The 18,301-nt window shown below is 47.4% G+C and overlaps 1 protein-coding gene across 1 annotated transcript in view; it reads right to left on the bottom strand.

Moving 5' to 3' along the window:
- Positions 1-18,301, bottom strand: part of NRN1L (neuritin 1 like) — a 194,147-nt gene that overhangs the window by 74,124 nt on the left and 101,722 nt on the right. Inside the window, exon 2 of the mRNA XM_068259672.1 lies at positions 5,267-5,429. Coding sequence (XP_068115773.1) covers positions 5,267-5,429 — 163 coding nt within the window. The remainder of the gene's footprint in view (positions 1-5,266; positions 5,430-18,301) is intronic.

The raw sequence follows: 18,301 nt of genomic DNA, 5'->3' as shown, positions 1-18,301 counted from the left end.
ACATCAGAATATTGAGCATAATGTATAGGCATCCCCTTCACAGACAAGTTAACAGAACGACAATCTTTATAAGCAATTTTCCTGACAAAACGGAGACCAGGACGTGAGTTGCCCTGTTCCCCAATCAAACTGAGATGAGTGTTTTTGCAACCAGGGAAGACCCAGGACAACAGAACATTTTAAGGACATAAAATTGCATCTCTTCCACATGAAAAAGCCCAATCTGGCAAGAGAGGGGTGCCGTCTGAGAGAGAGGTGGTTTACCCTGTAGAGGAGAGTCATTAATACCTGTTACATACAATTTCCTTTCCATAGGTACTAAAGGAATAGCCCATCTCACAACAAGACTAGCATCAATGAAGTTCCCTGCCGCCCCCGAGTCTATGAAGGCTTGTGAAGAAAACTCAGAATCCTTCAAGGAGACCTTAATGGGTAGCAGCAATTTATCAAAATTTTGGGATGATTGAAAATCGCCTAGGGGTACACCCCCGATAGAACCTAGGCGGAGGAGTTTCCCGACTTTTTACCACAATTCTGTACAACATGCCCTTTTTCCCCACAATGTAAACATAACCCCTCCTGTCTTCTTCTCTGTCTCTCAACATCAGACAATTTAGTACGACCTATCTGCATAGGCTCATTAGTATGAGTAGGCTTACTACTGGAGGATGACACCGAAGACCGTAAAAATGACCGAGACCTGCTTTGCTGATGGTATCTAATTCTGCGGTCAATCTTCACGGCCAAAGAAATGGCCTCCTCCAAAGTACGGGGTTCAGGATGACCAATCAAAACTTCAGAGACTTTATCAGATAATCCCAATAAAAATTAGTCAAGTAAGGCAAAATGTTCCCATCTGGAGGCACTAGCACATTTCCTGAATTCTGCCAAGTAATCCTCCGCAGTGTTGCGTCCCTGGTGGAGGTTATGAAGTTTGCGGACAGCAGTAGCAGCACTCCGGATCATCATAAATGACGGCCATAGCATCAAAGAAATCTTTGACAGATTTTAGGGCCTCGTGATGAGGAGGCAAGTTATAGGCTCAGGTCTGGGAATAACCCTGTAAGAGTGTTTTAATAAGGGTGACTCTCTGATGCTCATTGCCCGAAGAAATGGATCTTATTTCAAAATAGGACTGACAACAATCTCTAAAATTGCGAAAATCGCTTATATGTCCTGAAAATCTCTTGGGCAACGGCATCTTAGGTTCAGTTACCACATGTACCGGTGGAGCAGGTTGAACTGGCTGTTGCGGTTGCAGAGCGCAAACAGCCTGGGACAAACCGTCCAATTGACGCTGTTGGTTGGTTACGGTATCACTCAAATTTCTGACCGCCAGCGTGAGGGCTTGAACTTGTTTACAAAGTTCATCCATCTTAACTTTTACTGGTCTGCTCTAATGTAACGATCTGCTAGTGTGTGAGGGACACTAGCAGACAAACAGGTGTAATGTTCTGCTAGTGTGTGAGGGAACACCGGACACAGATACAGACAGTGGCAGCAGAAGGCAGAACTGCCACTGCAATACAGATATAGACTAGTCAGGCACAATCGAGTCTGCAACAGATCAGATTGGCAGCGGTACAAAATCAGCAGGCAAAATCAGAGTAAGTAATCAGGCAGAGGTCGGCAACAGATCAGATGGGCAAAGGTACAGAATCAGTAGGCAAAATCAGAATGAGTAAACAGGCAAAGGGTCAATATAGAATCACAATATAACAGGGTCTGAGCCAGGTGTGAAATCCCCGGGGTCCTGCCGGTTCAAAGCACACAAGGAACTGACTATGGTCTGAAGCCTTCCACCATGAAGTGTTAGCTAGAGCAGACAATGATAGAATGTCATACCATTCGGCACGCCCCCAGCCTGCCCAGAAAATCAGAAACCGGAGGTGGAACAATGCGTGTCAGCTGACTAGCCGTCAGCTGACACGTTTTTCTAAGGGCATAAAAGGTGCGACGCTGACCGCGCATGCGCGCCTATCCCCAGATACAGACTGCGCACCATGTGACCGGCCTCCTGCAGCAACACCACCGACCCCCTCCCTCCACTTCAATGCGGCTGGCCACGCTGGAAGTCCCAGATGCGCCGCCATCAGCGGCGGCAGCATCTGTACAGGTGAGCGCAGGCTTGCTGACAGATATGCAATGGTAATACAGAGTGTGCTGAGCCTGCCACAATACAGGAACTAGGCCCAGCTGCGACAGGGCTGTATCTATGCCTGTCTGTGGTCACACACAAAAAACAGATCAGAAGAATATTAGCTTTCAAAGCGCTTTTGTGGGGTGCTTTTAGCAACAACATTGATTGAGGAGTAAGCTAAAAGCAGCCTAACTAATGCTTTCCCTATCTCCACATGTCTCTCTCATCCTCTCACTATAGTAGCAAGATCAGCAGATAGAGAACATGGCCGATGCCGCAGTGTATTTATAGGGGGGGGGGGGCAGGGGGCTGTGGGTGAGTGCAGTCTGATTGGCTGCCATGTGTCTGCTGACTGTGATGTAGAGGGTTGAAGTTTAGCCCAATGGCGATGTATAGAAGGCAGGTTGAACGAGCTATGTATTAAGTTACCTGCCTTGGGCGCGGGTAGCTGATATCCACGCGAACTACGCCCCAGATGAACCGTTTGGGCCATCTCTAATGGATGCCTAATTTTTACAGTAATTTTATTTAATCCCCTGTAGTCGATACAAGGCTGGAGTCCGCCATCCTACTTCTCAACGAAGAAGAACCTCGCTCCAGCAGGAGAAGTGGATGGACATATAAACCCCTTGCTCAAAGTTTCCTTAATATAATCTTTCATAGCCTGATTCTCAGGACTGGAAAGATTATAAAGGTGGCCGCTAGGAGGCATGGTACCTGGGAGTAGGTCAATAGGACAGTCTTATGACTTATGAGGTGGAAGTTTGTCTGCAGCCTATGGAAAAAATACATCCAAAAATTATCTGTAACGAATACGTAGTTTATCAAACATTATATCAACCCCATACAAAGGAAGAAGCTTCAAACTATTCTTATGACAGAAGGAGGACCAACTAATGAGTTCCCCTGAACTCCAATCAACCTGTGGATTATGTTTCTTTAACCATGGAAGTCTTAACTCCATAGAACAGGGAATTCTTAGAAGAAAAATCGACTGAGACTCAGTATGAAGGGCACCAACTCAAAATTATATTTCTGAGGCGACAGCTTTAGGTTGGCTAGCCTGTAAAGGAGAGTCATCTATAGCTGTGTCACACATACCTTGTACTGCAAATCCAAGGCAGGAATATCTAATTCAGCCACTAAGGCACAATCATTCAAATTACCCACTGCCCCGCAATCAAGGAAAGCTTGGCAGGTGTGATTCTTATTACCCCAATGTTTGACAACAGGTAACAAAATACCTGTGATGTGATGTGATGTGGTAGTGATGTGGCAGAAGAACTAGGTTGTAACTCAGAGGTAACTGTGGACAAAGGATGTGAGGTTCTCCCCTGACGTTGTTGTCAGACTCTACGATCCACCCAAATGGCAAGGGTAATTGCATCCTCAAGTGTGGTGGGAACATGGTGGCTGACTAAAATGTCTTTGACAGTTTCAGATAACCCAAAGAGGAATTGATTTTACAAAGCGGGGTCGTTCCATTTGTTAGAGGCGGCCCACCTAGGGAACTCCGCAGCATACTCTTCTGCTGGCCAGCGACCTCATCGTAAATCCATGATCTTTTGCACAGCAGTAGTAAAAAGATCCGGGTCTGAATATAACACTGCCATGGCCTTGAAAAACTCTTCTACTGAGGAGAGTGTCATATGACCCTGAAGTAAACCGAAGGCCCATAATTGAGTATCTCCCTGTAGTAGGGAGATGACCAGAGCAACTCTCTGAGTCTCTGACCCAGAAGCAATCGGCCTGACCTTGAAGTACATTAGACAACTGTACATGAAGTGTTGAACAAATTTCTAGAACCAGAAACTTTTCAGGAAGTAGTAATTTAGGTTCAGAAGATCCCATAACAGGGGCTGGAGAGGGTCCTGCATTGTCCACAGGTGGAGCTGGCAGATTGGTCTGCTGGGTTTGCAGGCTATTAACCCGTTTAGTGAGTTGGTTAACAGCTCCGGTGAGCATTAAGATCTAGTGTTGTAGCTCCTCCATTTACTTAATTGGCCCATGATAATGTAAGGCCTGGCAACCTATTCACCCACGAATCAGCTCCAATGCCCCAATCTACCTGCACACGCTTCACCCTATGTGGCACGTCACAGCTTGAATGGGAGGTGAGAGACAACACCTACCCGACTTTGGTTACACCCAGGTCTTTAGGGCGCAAGGTATTGGAGCTGAATGCAGCGTGGGTAAAATAGATCACCAAGACCAAACAGAAGGTGCAGAAGTAATACAAGTCCAGGTATAATCCGAGGTCATACACAGCAGATCAGAGAATCACGGTACAAAACGATCAGGCAAAGACAATGTCAGGAGTTTCTGAGGTCAGTCCAGGCAGCAAATAGGCAAAATGATAATCAGGCAATGGGTCAGTCCAGGCAGCAAACAGGCAAGGTCAAAACAGGCAAGGGTCAAAATCCAATTATCCAGCAGAAAATGAGCAATAAAGCACAATGAGCAATAATAAGCACACGCAGCAGCTAGACTAGCTAATGCTATCATGGGCAAGGAATGAATGAATCAGACTGGTTTAAATACAGGCAGCATCCAATCAGTGGCCGGCCACTCACTGCGCACCAATTACACCACAAGGAGAATCCTACTTGGAACATCAGCTGACACTAAATCTTCTGCTTTCTCAGCGAATAGGATGGACACTTAGCCAGACGCGTCCGTCTTCTCTGAAGACCATGAAGTACACGCGCTCCCCTGTTGCCACGGGTAGCTATGGACATGTGAAGAGTCCGCAGTGCCGGAAGCACGTGTGCCCGAATGATTCCCGGAGGAGACGGCTGCCTCGGAGGAAAGTCCTTAACAATACCTGTTTTAGTAGACACTCATGGTTTCTGGTACATTTTGTCACTTGTGCATGTCTATGTGATGTCTCCCCCTGATACATGGAGTAACAGATGCAATTCTATTTCCTAGCGCTCCTTATATATTTTTTTCTATGCTGTTGTACACACCAAGCAAAAATAACTGAATATTTTAATTTTTATACACAATTATACAAAATCACTAATGTACTGTATGTAATTGAAATTCAGTTACTAACAACGCACCTTTTTTTTCAAAAAACAAAAACATTATTGCCCTTTGTGGAAATTATTAACAAAAACCTACTTGCATATAAAATCAAGTTCTTTGATGTCATCAAAATCTTCAGTTACTTTGGCTTTCTGGGCATTTGTAGCCATACTGTCCCCTAGGCTGATCAAGCAGTCAGCAAATCCTTTATAAATAGTGTCGCAGCTTCTGCTTGTTCCATTCACAGGAATCTGAAGATCTTCAGGAAGGAAAGTAAAAACAAGAGCAATATCTTAATTAGAATATCTTATCAATATATAATTTACATACGACAGTAAAACAATTTCCACACATTTTCCTGAATAACAAAGGTTTCACTTCAAAAAAATTCAGTTTTGAAGAAAAATGAAGGAAAGTGTTTATTTCCAGTGTGTCAGATTGTCTTAGATTTCAAAACATACATTAGGATATAACTTGAAAGACACAAAAGGAGAGATGGTCCAGAGCCCTTGATAGTGTAGTACTTCAGCAGTGCTCGTTAAAAAAAACAGTTAGTGGCCACTATAGAGGCTATGCTTGCTCCCTGCATCATAGCTTGCCTTATACTTGGTAACATTTGTTAGATTGCCTTATAATTGGTAACGTTTGTTGCTTCCTTAGCAACGTGCACTCGTTCTAATAGCGGCTGCCTCTGTGAAGTATCATAGTAGCGTGGCCGCTACTATGTTAATTAACATAGTAATTAACTATATAATTAATTAACATAGTAGCGACCACCCTAGTGAAGTATTACGGTTGTGATACTTCACAGAGGTGGACACTATTAGAACGTGCGCACCTTGCTAAGGAAACAACAAGCGTTACCAAGTATAAGGCATGCTATGCTGCAGGGAGCGAGCGTAGCCTCTATAAAGCCCGCTAATTGTTTTTTAATGAGTGCTGCTGCAGCGCTCATTATACCGGTTAGTGAATCAACCCCTTGGTGTGTTATACAAATATCGCAAACAGGATACACACAAAGGTGGGTTACCATTAAGGCAACCACTGTTATGGCAGGTGGGAAGATTAGACCCCACCCCACTTGGGTTAAAAGTCGCTCTGTAGACAAGAGAAAAACAAGGGGTGACCCCCCCCCCTCCAACAGGGTGGACTTTAGATAATTAGATATACTGTAATTTGAACAGAAGCGCAAGTACAGATCAAATTTTTAAAAACAGTTTAACCACTTCGTTCTATCTGGACGGATATATCTGTCCAGATAGACTGTGCAGCTCCTGCTGCCGGAGGCGCACGATCGCGCGCGCTCCCACTGCCTGCCGTTAGTCCCCCGATCAGTGAATGGGAATATAGTTCCCATTCACCGATCTAAGTCCCCCCCCAGAAAAACCGAAGGTCTCTTATTAGAGACCGTGGTTTTTCTGCAAAAAAAAAAAGTTCCCCATCCTCTTTCTAGTTACTGGAAGTGTGATCGTACGCTTCCAGGGCATTTTTGAATGTCATCTTGTGGCCAAATAGTAAACTGCACCCACATACACTTTTTATTAAATAATTACATTACTTTACATTTAAAATTAGCTGTTTACTTCCCACACCAAAAATTACCCAAACACATTTTAAAAAAATTAAAAAAAATTACAATAAAAAAAAACAACAACAAATATTTACCTAAGGATCTGAACTTTTTAAATATGCATGTCATAACATAACAATAACATAACAATAACATTTGTAAAGCGCTTTTCTCCCATAGGACTCAAAGCGCATAGTGTCTCAGATTAATACACGGTTGCAGGCTGGGTTGTGTTACAGAGGAGATAGTCAGATGTTCATAAATGCCAGACTGAAGAGGTAGGTTTTCAGTTTAGACTTGAATGCTTCCAGGGATAGAGCTGTCCTGATTGGGTGTGGCAGGGAGTTCCAAAGTGTAGGGGCAGCATGACAAAAGGCTCTGTCTCCAAAGGTTTTGAGGTGGACTCTGGGTGTGACCAAGGTGTTATGTCCTTTTGATCTAAGATTGTGGGGGGTGTGATACAGTTGCAACAAGTCCTTCAGGTATCCAGGGCCCAGATTGTGCAAGGATTTGAATGTCAGTAAGCCAATCTTAAACAGAATTCTCCATTTTTTCGGTAGCCAGTGGAGTGAGCACAGGGTTGGTGTTTTGTGGCAATGGCGGGGTTGGCTCGTTAACAGCCTTGCGGCGGCATTCTGTACTAATTGCAGGCGGCATAAGTCTTTCTTATGCAGGCCTGTGTAGAGGACGCTGCAGTAGTCTAACCTTGATGTGACGAAGGCATGAACTAGGGTTGGAAGATCCTCTGAAGGAATGAGGTGTTTAATCCTTGCAATATTCCTTAGATGAAAAAAGGAATGTTTCACAACAGCTGAGATTTGATTCCTGAAGCTTAATTTCCCATCAATCAGTACTCCCAGGCTGCGGACACAGTCTGAGTTGTTCAGGTCTGAGCTCCCTATCCTTAGCGGTGTTGGTTGAGACTGGGGCTGCTTTGCTGTTGAGCCCTGGCCCTCGATAACAAGAACCTCAGTTTTGTCAGCATTAAGTTTTAGCCAATTATTATTCATCCACTCCTGAAGCTCAGCTAAGCATGCGTTTATTTGTGGAGTAGGGTCTGTGACGCCAGGTTTGAATGACAAATATAGCTGGGTGTCATCAGCATAGCAATGATATGTCAGGCAATGTTTTTGTATGATTTTTCCAAGTGGCAGCATGTATATGGTGAAAAGTAAAGGGGATAATATTGCGCCCTGAGGTACACCGTATTTTAGTGGTACAGGGTTGGAGAGGAAGGGCCCTAAGGCTACCCTTTGTGTTCTGCCAGCCAGGAAGGAGTTGAACCACCGGAGAACAATGCCATCTATGCCACAGTACTCTTGTAGCCTGTTGAGAAAGATTTCATGATCGACTGTGTCAAAAGCCGCTGAGAGGTCTAGCAAAATTAGGATGGAACATTGACCCTTGTCTCTTGCAATGAGCAGATCATTGCAAATCTGGGTGAGGGCTGTTTCACAGCTGTGATATTTCCAGATAGCCAGATTGAAGAGGGTGAATGATGTTGTTTCTGGAGAGCCTGGCTTTAAGTTGGAGGTAGACATCCTTTTCAATAACTTTTCCCAGAAAGGGGAGGTTTGAGACAGGTCTGTAGCTGTTTAGAGCATCTGGGTCTAAGGATGGTTTCTTGAGTAGTGGCCTGACGATTGCTTCTTTCAGAGTAGAGGGAAACCACCCTTCTTGTAAGGAACCATTGACTATTTTGTGGAATGCCAGTGTAAATAGTTCAGGGCATTTCAACATGAACTTAGTGGGGCCAGGGTCCAGATCGCAGGTAATCTGGCGAAGGTTTGAGAGGATATCCAAGATGTCTTCTTCAGTTTAATTACCATAAAATCAGACCATGGTGGTAGGCTATTTTTGCACCTGTTATATGGCTCTGCATGGGTTTCTGGGGCTGTGAATTGAATGGCAAATCGTATGGAGGAGACTTTGTCTGAGAAGAAGTGGGCAAATTTCTCGCACAGTTCCTGTTGTGAAGGTCTGATGCTGGATTTCCTGCAAGATGGATTGCAGAGCCTGTCAACCGTGCAGAAGAGTTGGGCAGGTCTGTTGGCTGCATTTGCAATTTCGTGAGACAGGAATGAGGACTTCTTTTTGTTAATCATCGTTTGATATTTTTTCAGGTGAGCAATTAGGGAAAGTTTGTCATCAGGGGACTGATGTTTGCGCCACCTTCGTTCCAGTCTGCGTCCCTGTTTCTTTCTTTAGTTCCTTTATAGAGTTGTCAAACCAGCGAGCGTGATGTAATGGTGCGGAACGTTTAATCTTTAAGGGAGCTATGGTGTCAAAAGCGGCTGAGACATCGTGGTTATATTTAAGGACCATGGATTCAAGGCCTAAGTTGTGTTCTGTCAGTCCGCCTAGATTGAGGCTGTTCTGAAGGTGTTGGGGTGTCAAACCTTTCAAGGAACGATATTTTATTAGTTCTTTCACTTGGTGTTTTGTAGCCGGTGCTGTAAAGCAGTGGTGCTCAGCAGAGCTCGAATATTCGAGTAGCTCGAATATTCGAGCTCTTTTTCAGCTATTCGAGCTCGGTATTCGAGCTCCGAATAGCTGCAGCTATTCGAATGGGCTATTCGAGTAAACGCGAATAGCCCATTCACTATTCGAGCTATTCGAGCAAACGGCGCTATTCGAGCTCGAATACCGAGCTCGAATAGCGTCATAGCCCAGATTGATGTCCTTAGAGCCAATCAGAGGGCTCCCAGGCCCTCTGACGGCAGCCAATCACAGAGGGGGACCCTGGCCAGCCCCTACCCTATAAATAGCGGCCGCCATGTTCCGTTTCTCCGTCCTTGCCTGAGACTTGCATAGAGAGAGAGTTGCTCCTTTGTGCTTTGGCTTAGCAAGAGCTTTATTGTGGTCATTTACCTAGCGTTTTTGCTCACATACACCTCCTATACACACCTATATTGTTGTTAGTTAGATAGACATTGTATTTTAGTTAGTAGCTTTTGTGTTACATAGAGACAGGCCAGCTGCTGCAGGCTTACAGCTTTAGGCCTCAGGGCCTGCCTGTGTGGGCAGCTGTCCTCCTGTCCTCTGTTAGTTTATTTCTCATTAGTATTAGACAGTATTAGACAGTATTAGATAGTATTAGACAGTATTTCTGCTGTCCCTTTACTACTTAGTGATTGTATTTTGTATTGTAGTTATATACTACTGTAACTGTACTAGGACACTCACTGTCACTGTTCATACTAGGCTACTAGCTCGGACTCCTGCGTGTGTGTGTGCACTCACTGTCTGTGTACTGTACACACACTCTATTTCCTTCTGATTACTGATTGATTATTGTAAATTCTACTTCCTGACAGTTACTACTTACTTACTGTAGTAGGGACACTCACTCAGTCACTGTTCATAGGCCAGCTCCTGCGCGTGTTTGCGCGTGCGTGCACTCATTGTCTGTAGTGTACACACACTCTATTTCCTTGTGATTACTACTGATAGTGATTATTGTAACTGCTGCTAGTTGTACTTCCTGACTGTTACTACTTACTTACTGTACTAGGGACACTCACTCACTCTCTGTTCATAGGCCAGCTCCTGCGCGTGTTTGCGCGTGCGTGCACTCACTGTCTGTAGTGTACACACACTCTATTTCCTTGTGATTACTACTGATTATTGTAACTGCTGCTAGTTGTACTTCCTGACTGTTACTACTTACTTACTGTACTAGGGACACTCACTCACTCTCTGTTCATAGGCCAGCTCCTGCGCGTGTTTGCGCGTGCGTGCACTCACTGTCTGTAGTGTACACACACTCTATTTCCTTGTGATTACTACTGATTATTGTAACTGCTGCTAGTTGTACTTCCTGACTGTTACTACTTACTTACGGTACTAGGGACACTCACTCACTCTCTGTTCATAGGCCAGCTCCTGCGCGTGTTTGCGCGTGCGTGCACTCACTGTCTGTAGTGTACACACACTCTATTTCCTTGTGATTACTACTGATTATTGTAACTGCTGCTAGTTGTACTTCCTGACTGTTACTACTTACTTACTGTACTAGGGACACTCACTCACTCACTCACTCACTCTCTGTTCATAGGCCAGCTCCTGCGCGTGTTTGCGCGTGCGTGCACTCACTGTCTGTAGTGTACACACACTCTATTTCCTGGTGATTACTACTGATTATTGTAACTGCTGCTAGTTGTACTTCCTGACTGTTACTACTTACTTACGGTACTAGGGACACTCACTCACTCTCTGTTTATAGGCCAGCTCCTGCGCGTGTTTGCGCGTGCGTGCACTCACTGTCTGTAGTGTACACACACTCTATTTCCTTGTGATTACTACTGATTATTGTAACTGCTGCTAGTTGTACTTCCTGACTGTTACTACTTACTTACTGTACTAGGGACACTCACTCACTCTCTGTTCATAGGCCAGCTCCTGCGCGTGTTTGCGCGTGCGTGCACTCACTGTCTGTAGTGTACACACACTCTATTTCCTTGTGATTACTACTGATTATTGTAACTGCTGCTAGTTGTACTTCCTGACTGTTACTACTTACTTACTGTACTAGGGACACTCACTCACTCTCTGTTCATAGGCCAGCTCCTGCGCGTGTTTGCGCGTGCGTGCACTCACTGTCTGTAGTGTACACACACTCTATTTCCTTGCGATTACTACTGATTATTGTAACTGCTGCTAGTTGTACTTCCTGACTGTTACTACTTACTTACTGTACTAGGGACACTCACTCACTCACTCTCTGTTCATAGGCCAGCTCCTGCGCGTGTTTGCGCGTGCGTGCACTCACTGTCTGTAGTGTACACACACTCTATTTCCTTGTGATTACTACTGATTATTGTAACTGCTGCTAGTTGTACTTCCTGACTGTTACTACTTACTTACTGTACTAGGGACACTCACTCACTCTCTGTTCATAGGCCAGCTCCTGCGCGTGTTTGCGCGTGCGTGCACTCACTGTCTGTAGTGTACACACACTCTATTTCCTTGTGATTACTACTGATTATTGTAACTGCTGCTAGTTGTACTTCCTGACTGTTACTACTTACTTACTGTACTAGGGACACTCACTCACTCTCTGTTCATAGGCCAGCTCCTGCGCGTGTTTGCGCGTGCGTGCACTCACTGTCTGTAGTGTACACACACTCTATTTCCTTGTGATTACTACTGATAGTGATTATTGTAACTGCTGCTAGTTGTACTTCCTGACTGTTACTACTTACTTACTGTACTAGGGACACTCACTCACTCACTCTCTGTTCATAGGCCAGCTCCTGCGCGTGTTTGCGCGTGCGTGCACTCACTGTCTGTAGTGTACACACACTCTATTTCCTTGTGATTACTACTGATTATTGTAACTGCTGCTAGTTGTACTTCCTGACTGTTACTACTTACTTACGGTACTAGGGACACTCACTCACTCTCTGTTCATAGGCCAGCTCCTGCGCGTGTTTGCGCGTGCGTGCACTCACTGTCTGTAGTGTACACACACTCTATTTCCTTGCGATTACTACTGATTATTGTAACTGCTGCTAGTTGTACTTCCTGACTGTTACTACTTACTTACTGTACTAGGGACACTCACTCACTCACTCTCTGTTCATAGGCCAGCTCCTGCGCGTGTTTGCGCGTGCGTGCACTCACTGTCTGTAGTGTACACACACTCTATTTCCTTGTGATTACTACTGATTATTGTAACTGCTGCTAGTTGTACTTCCTGACTGTTACTACTTACTTACGGTACTAGGGACACTCACTCACTCTCTGTTCATAGGCCAGCTCCTGCGCGTATTTGCGCGTGCGTGCACTCACTGTCTGTAGTGTACACACACTCTATTTCCTTGTGATTACTACTGATTATTGTAACTGCTGCTAGTTGTACTTCCTGACTGTTACTACTTACTTACTGTACTAGGGACACTCACTCACTCTCTGTTCATAGGCCAGCTCCTGCGCGTGTTTGCGCGTGCGTGCACTCACTGTCTGTAGTGTACACACACTCTATTTCCTTGTGATTACTACTGATAGTGATTATTGTAACTGCTGCTAGTTGTACTTCCTGACTGTTACTACTTACTTACTGTACTAGGGACACTCACTCACTCACTCTCTGTTCATAGGCCAGCTCCTGCGCGTGTTTGCGCGTGCGTGCACTCACTGTCTGTAGTGTACACACACTCTATTTCCTTGTGATTACTACTGATTATTGTAACTGCTGCTAGTTGTACTTCCTGACTGTTACTACTTACTTACGGTACTAGGGACACTCACTCACTCTCTGTTCATAGGCCAGCTCCTGCGCGTGTTTGCGCGTGCGTGCCCTCACTGTCTGTAGTGTACACACACTCTATTTCCTTGCGATTACTACTGATTATTGTAACTGCTGCTAGTTGTACTTCCTGACTGTTACTACTTACTTACTGTACTAGGGACACTCACTCACTCACTCTCTGTTCATAGGCCAGCTCCTGCGCGTGTTTGCGCGTGCGTGCACTCACTGTCTGTAGTGTACACACACTCTATTTCCTTGTGATTACTACTGATTATTGTAACTGCTGCTAGTTGTACTTCCTGACTGTTACTACTTACTTACGGTACTAGGGACACTCACTCACTCTCTGTTCATAGGCCAGCTCCTGCGCGTGTTTGCGCGTGCGTGCACTCACTGTCTGTAGTGTACACACACTCTATTTCCTTGTGATTACTACTGATTATTGTAACTGCTGCTAGTTGTACTTCCTGACTGTTACTACTTACTTACTGTACTAGGGACACTCACTCACTCTCTGTTCATAGGCCAGCTCCTGCGCGTGTTTGCGCGTGCGTGCACTCACTGTCTGTAGTGTACACACACTCTATTTCCTTGTGATTACTACTGATTATTGTAACTGCTGCTAGTTGTACTTCCTGACTGTTACTACTTACTTACTGTACTAGGGACACTCACTCACTCTCTGTTCATAGGCCAGCTCCTGCGCGTGTTTGCGCGTGCGTGCACTCACTGTCTGTAGTGTACACACACTCTATTTCCTTGTGATTACTACTGATTATTGTAACTGCTGCTAGTTGTACTTCCTGACTGTTACTACTTACTTACTGTACTAGGGACACTCACTCACTCTCTGTTCATAGGCCAGCTCCTGCGCGTGTTTGCGCGTGCGTGCACTCACTGTCTGTAGTGTACACACACTCTATTTCCTTGCGATTACTACTGATTATTGTAACTGCTGCTAGTTGTACTTCCTGACTGTTACTACTTACTTACTGTACTAGGGACACTCACTCACTCACTCTCTGTTCATAGGCCAGCTCCTGCGCGTGTTTGCGCGTGCGTGCACTCACTGTCTGTAGTGTACACACACTCTATTTCCTTGTGATTACTACTGATTATTGTAACTGCTGCTAGTTGTACTTCCTGACTGTTACTACTTACTTACGGTACTAGGGACACTCACTCACTCTCTGTTCATAGGCCAGCTCCTGCGCGTGTTTGCGCGTGCGTGCACTCACTGTCTGTAGTGTACACACACTCTATTTCCTTGTGATTACTACTGATTATTGTAACTGCTGCTAGTTGTACTTCCTGACTGTTACTACTTACTTACTGTACTAGGGACACTCACTCACTCTCTGTTCATAGGCCAGCTCCTGCGCGTGTTTGCGCGTGCGTGCACTCACTGTCTGTAGTGTACACACACTCTATTTCCTTGTGATTACTACTGATTATTGTAACTGCTGCTAGTTGTACTTCCTGACTGTTACTACTTACTTACTGTACTAGGGACACTCACTCACTCTCTGTTCATAGGCCAGCTCCTGCGCGTGTTTGCGCGTGCGTGCACTCACTGTCTGTAGTGTACACACACTCTATTTCCTTGTGATTACTACTGATAGTGATTATTGTAACTGCTGCTAGTTGTACTTCCTGACTGTTACTACTTACTTACTGTACTAGGGACACTCACTCACTCACTCTCTGTTCATAGGCCAGCTCCTGCGCGTGTTTGCGCGTGCGTGCACTCACTGTCTGTAGTGTACACACACTCTATTTCCTTGTGATTACTACTGATTATTGTAACTGCTGCTAGTTGTACTTCCTGACTGTTACTACTTACTTACGGTACTAGGGACACTCACTCACTCTCTGTTCATAGGCCAGCTCCTGCGCGTGTTTGCGCGTGCGTGCACTCACTGTCTGTAGTGTACACACACTCTATTTCCTTGCGATTACTACTGATTATTGTAACTGCTGCTAGTTGTACTTCCTGACTGTTACTACTTACTTACTGTACTAGGGACACTCACTCACTCACTCTCTGTTCATAGGCCAGCTCCTGCGCGTGTTTGCGTGTGCGTGCACTCACTGTCTGTAGTGTACACACACTCTATTTCCTTGTGATTACTACTGATTATTGTAACTGCTGCTAGTTGTACTTCCTGACTGTTACTACTTACTTACGGTACTAGGGACACTCACTCACTCTCTGTTCATAGGCCAGCTCCTGCGCGTGTTTGCGCGTGCGTGCACTCACTGTCTGTAGTGTACACACACTCTATTTCCTTGTGATTACTACTGATTATTGTAACTGCTGCTAGTTGTACTTCCTGACTGTTACTACTTACTTACTGTACTAGGGACACTCACTCACTCTCTGTTCATAGGCCAGCTCCTGCGCGTGTTTGCGCGTGCGTGCACTCACTGTCTGTAGTGTACACACACTCTATTTCCTTGTGATTACTACTGATTATTGTAACTGCTGCTAGTTGTACTTCCTGACTGTTACTACTTACTTACTGTACTAGGGAGTCGGGACACTCACTCAGTCACCACACCCACCAACCCACTCCATTAAAGTACCCCACTTTTCTCCCGCCCTTTTCAAAAACTTTTGTGTTTACGCCCAAAACATCGAAGATGTCTGGAAGTGGCAGCCAGCGCGGTTTGGGCAAGGGGAAGGGCAGCAAGGGAATCAGGAGGAGAGGGAGCAGCATTGTGGCAAGCCGCGGCCGCGCCACCATGCACAGTTCCGCAGCAGCAGCAGCAGCAGCAGCGTCAGTGGCTAACATTCCTCCCATAGCCACTGGCCGTGGACGCCTTGGGTGCCGCCCAGCAGGAGCATCTGCAACTCACGCTGCAGAGACACAGCAGCAGCAGCGTGTAGCACCTGCTCCGATTTTCCTCCAGCCGGGTCGGAAACGTCCCATTGAGGAAAAGGATGCAGACACTGTGGTGCAACTGATGACGGAGGATGAGCAGCACGCCATCAGCTCTGCATCCGAGGCCTCCACCCTCACCACCACCACCACCACCCGTGTTCGCAGCAGCCGCCCAGCAGGGCCTGGGGAGGAGGCCAGTTCACCGTCACAAGTTGGCGATCTGTCACTCAGCAGTATTTTTACCCCAGGCACCATCAGGGTATTGTCTGCTGTTGTTGGCGATTTGGAGGAGGAGATGCTGATGGGCACTTTGGGGGATGAAGGATTGGACAGCAAGACTGTGGCGACAGTCAAGCAGCCCATCCATGCATCAGTGCATCAGGAGAGGAGTTTGGGGGGTCATCATCCCAGCAGGACATGTTTCAGGAGGGGGAGGATGATGATGACACGGCGACAGACAGAGACTGGGTGCCACCACCTCCAGGGGGTGTCGTCCTCAGCAGCTCTGAGGAGGAGGAGGAGGATGCGCTTGTGGGCCTTGCAAGGAGGCGCATCATTGCAAGCATTGGCAGCAGTAGGCAGGTCCCACAGCCTGCTGGTGTCTCAGGCTCAGCAGCAGCAGCAGCAGCATCTGCCAGTACCACCACCAGCCGCACCCAAGCCCCCCCCCCAACCACCACAGGGAGACAGGCAGCAGCGGTTCCATGCCGTAGGGGGTCGTTTTTGTCACCAATCTGGCGTTTTTTCACCATGCCCACAGTGTACAGCAAGTACGCCACTTGCAACCACTGTCAGCGGAAGTTGAGCAGAGCTGCAGACCCCTTAAAGTTCAGCACCAGCTCGCTCATCAACCACCTTGCTGCAAAACATTTCCACCAGCATGAGGAGTTCCAGAGGCTGAAGGCATCTGGTGCTGGCAGTGGCACCACACCCATCACTGCACAGCCTTCAGCAGCAGCAGCAGCAACAGCAGCCACCCGCCCTCCTGCTCCTCCAGCAGCACCAGCAGGAGTGCGGAAACGCACTGCTCCTCCCCCCTCTGCAACTCCTGCCGCCGACACTGAGGCCTGTTCTGGCAGCCAGTCCTCAGTGGCCTCCTCTGCTGTGTCTGCTGATTCCCGTGCCAGCAAAAGGCCACGCCAGAGCCTTTTGAGTGAGTCCTTCCAGGGGGTGGTTAGGGCTCTGCCTCCCAGCAGCCGTCGCGTGCGGCAGCTGAACGGCTTGCTGGCACGGGCCATGTGCTCCCAACTCCTGCCGTACACGCTTGTGCAGGAGGGGAGCGACACGCGTGCGCTGCTTGCTTGTGCAGCCCCAGACTGGCAGCTCCCCAGCAGACACTTCTTCGCCCGCAAGGCCATTCCTGCACTGCACCGCTTTGTGATGGCCAATGTGAAGCGAGGGCTGGAGCACGCGGTTGGTGAAAGGGTCCACGTCACCATGGACTCCTGGAGCAGCCGCTTCGGGACAGGCCGCTACCTGTCTTTCACTGTCCACTGGGTCAGCTTGGTGGAAGGGGGTGAGGATGGGAGAGGAGCAGCGGGCACAGCAGCAGCAACACAGTGGGTGGTGCCCCCCCGCAGGGTCAGGGGAACTGCAGCAGGTTCCTCCGATCCTCTGCCATCCTCCGGCACATCTGGCCAAACCCCCTGCCTCAGCAGCAGCGTGAAGGCCCGCCACTGCCAAGCGCTGCTGCACTTGGTCAGCCTTGGGAAGACCAAGCTGACGGCAACCCATGTGTTGGCCAAACTCCAGGAGCAGGAGAGGATTTGGCTGACCCCCAGAGGCCTCAGAGTCGGAGAGGTGGTGGCCGACAATGGGGCCAATCTGGTTGCCGCAATAGACAGGGGAAACCTGACCCACATCCCCTGTCTTGCCCACGTGCTGAACCTGGTGGTGCAAAAGTTCTTGCGCACCTACCAGGGGATGGGCGAACTGCTGGAAACGGCAAGGAACGTTGTGCGTCACTTCCGGCGCTCGGCTGCAGCCTGTGCGAGCCTGGAAGACGTGCAAAAGGAGCTGGAGCTGCCACGCCATCGGCTGATCCTTGACGTTCCGACTCGCTGGAACTCCACCCTGGCGATGTTGGAGCGTCTGGTTGAACAGAAGCACGCTGTCAACCAGTACCTTGCCCTGGCTACTGTTTCCGCCGCTCGGAGAAGGGACAAGACCAGCAACATCCCGTCCATCGTCCCCGACGATGACTGGAGGCACATGCAGCAGGTGTGCTTAGTGCTGGCTCCCTTTCTGCAGGCCACTAACATGGTGAGCAGGGACCATGCTATGGTCTGCGAGTGGGTGCCCCTGGTTTGTCTGCTGAACAGGGCCCTCGATGCTTTGCTGGAACAGGGAGCGGCAGCCTTGGACCAGCAGGAGCGGCAAGCAGCTGCACAGTCCACCTCTGAGGGGGAGGAGGAAGAGGACTT

This window comes from Hyperolius riggenbachi, chromosome 11, assembly GCF_040937935.1.
Source record: "Hyperolius riggenbachi isolate aHypRig1 chromosome 11, aHypRig1.pri, whole genome shotgun sequence".
NCBI classification, from domain to species: Eukaryota; Metazoa; Chordata; class Amphibia; order Anura; family Hyperoliidae; genus Hyperolius; species Hyperolius riggenbachi.
Note: the sequence above shows the minus strand (reverse complement) of the source record. Positions and strands in the feature narration are given on the sequence as shown.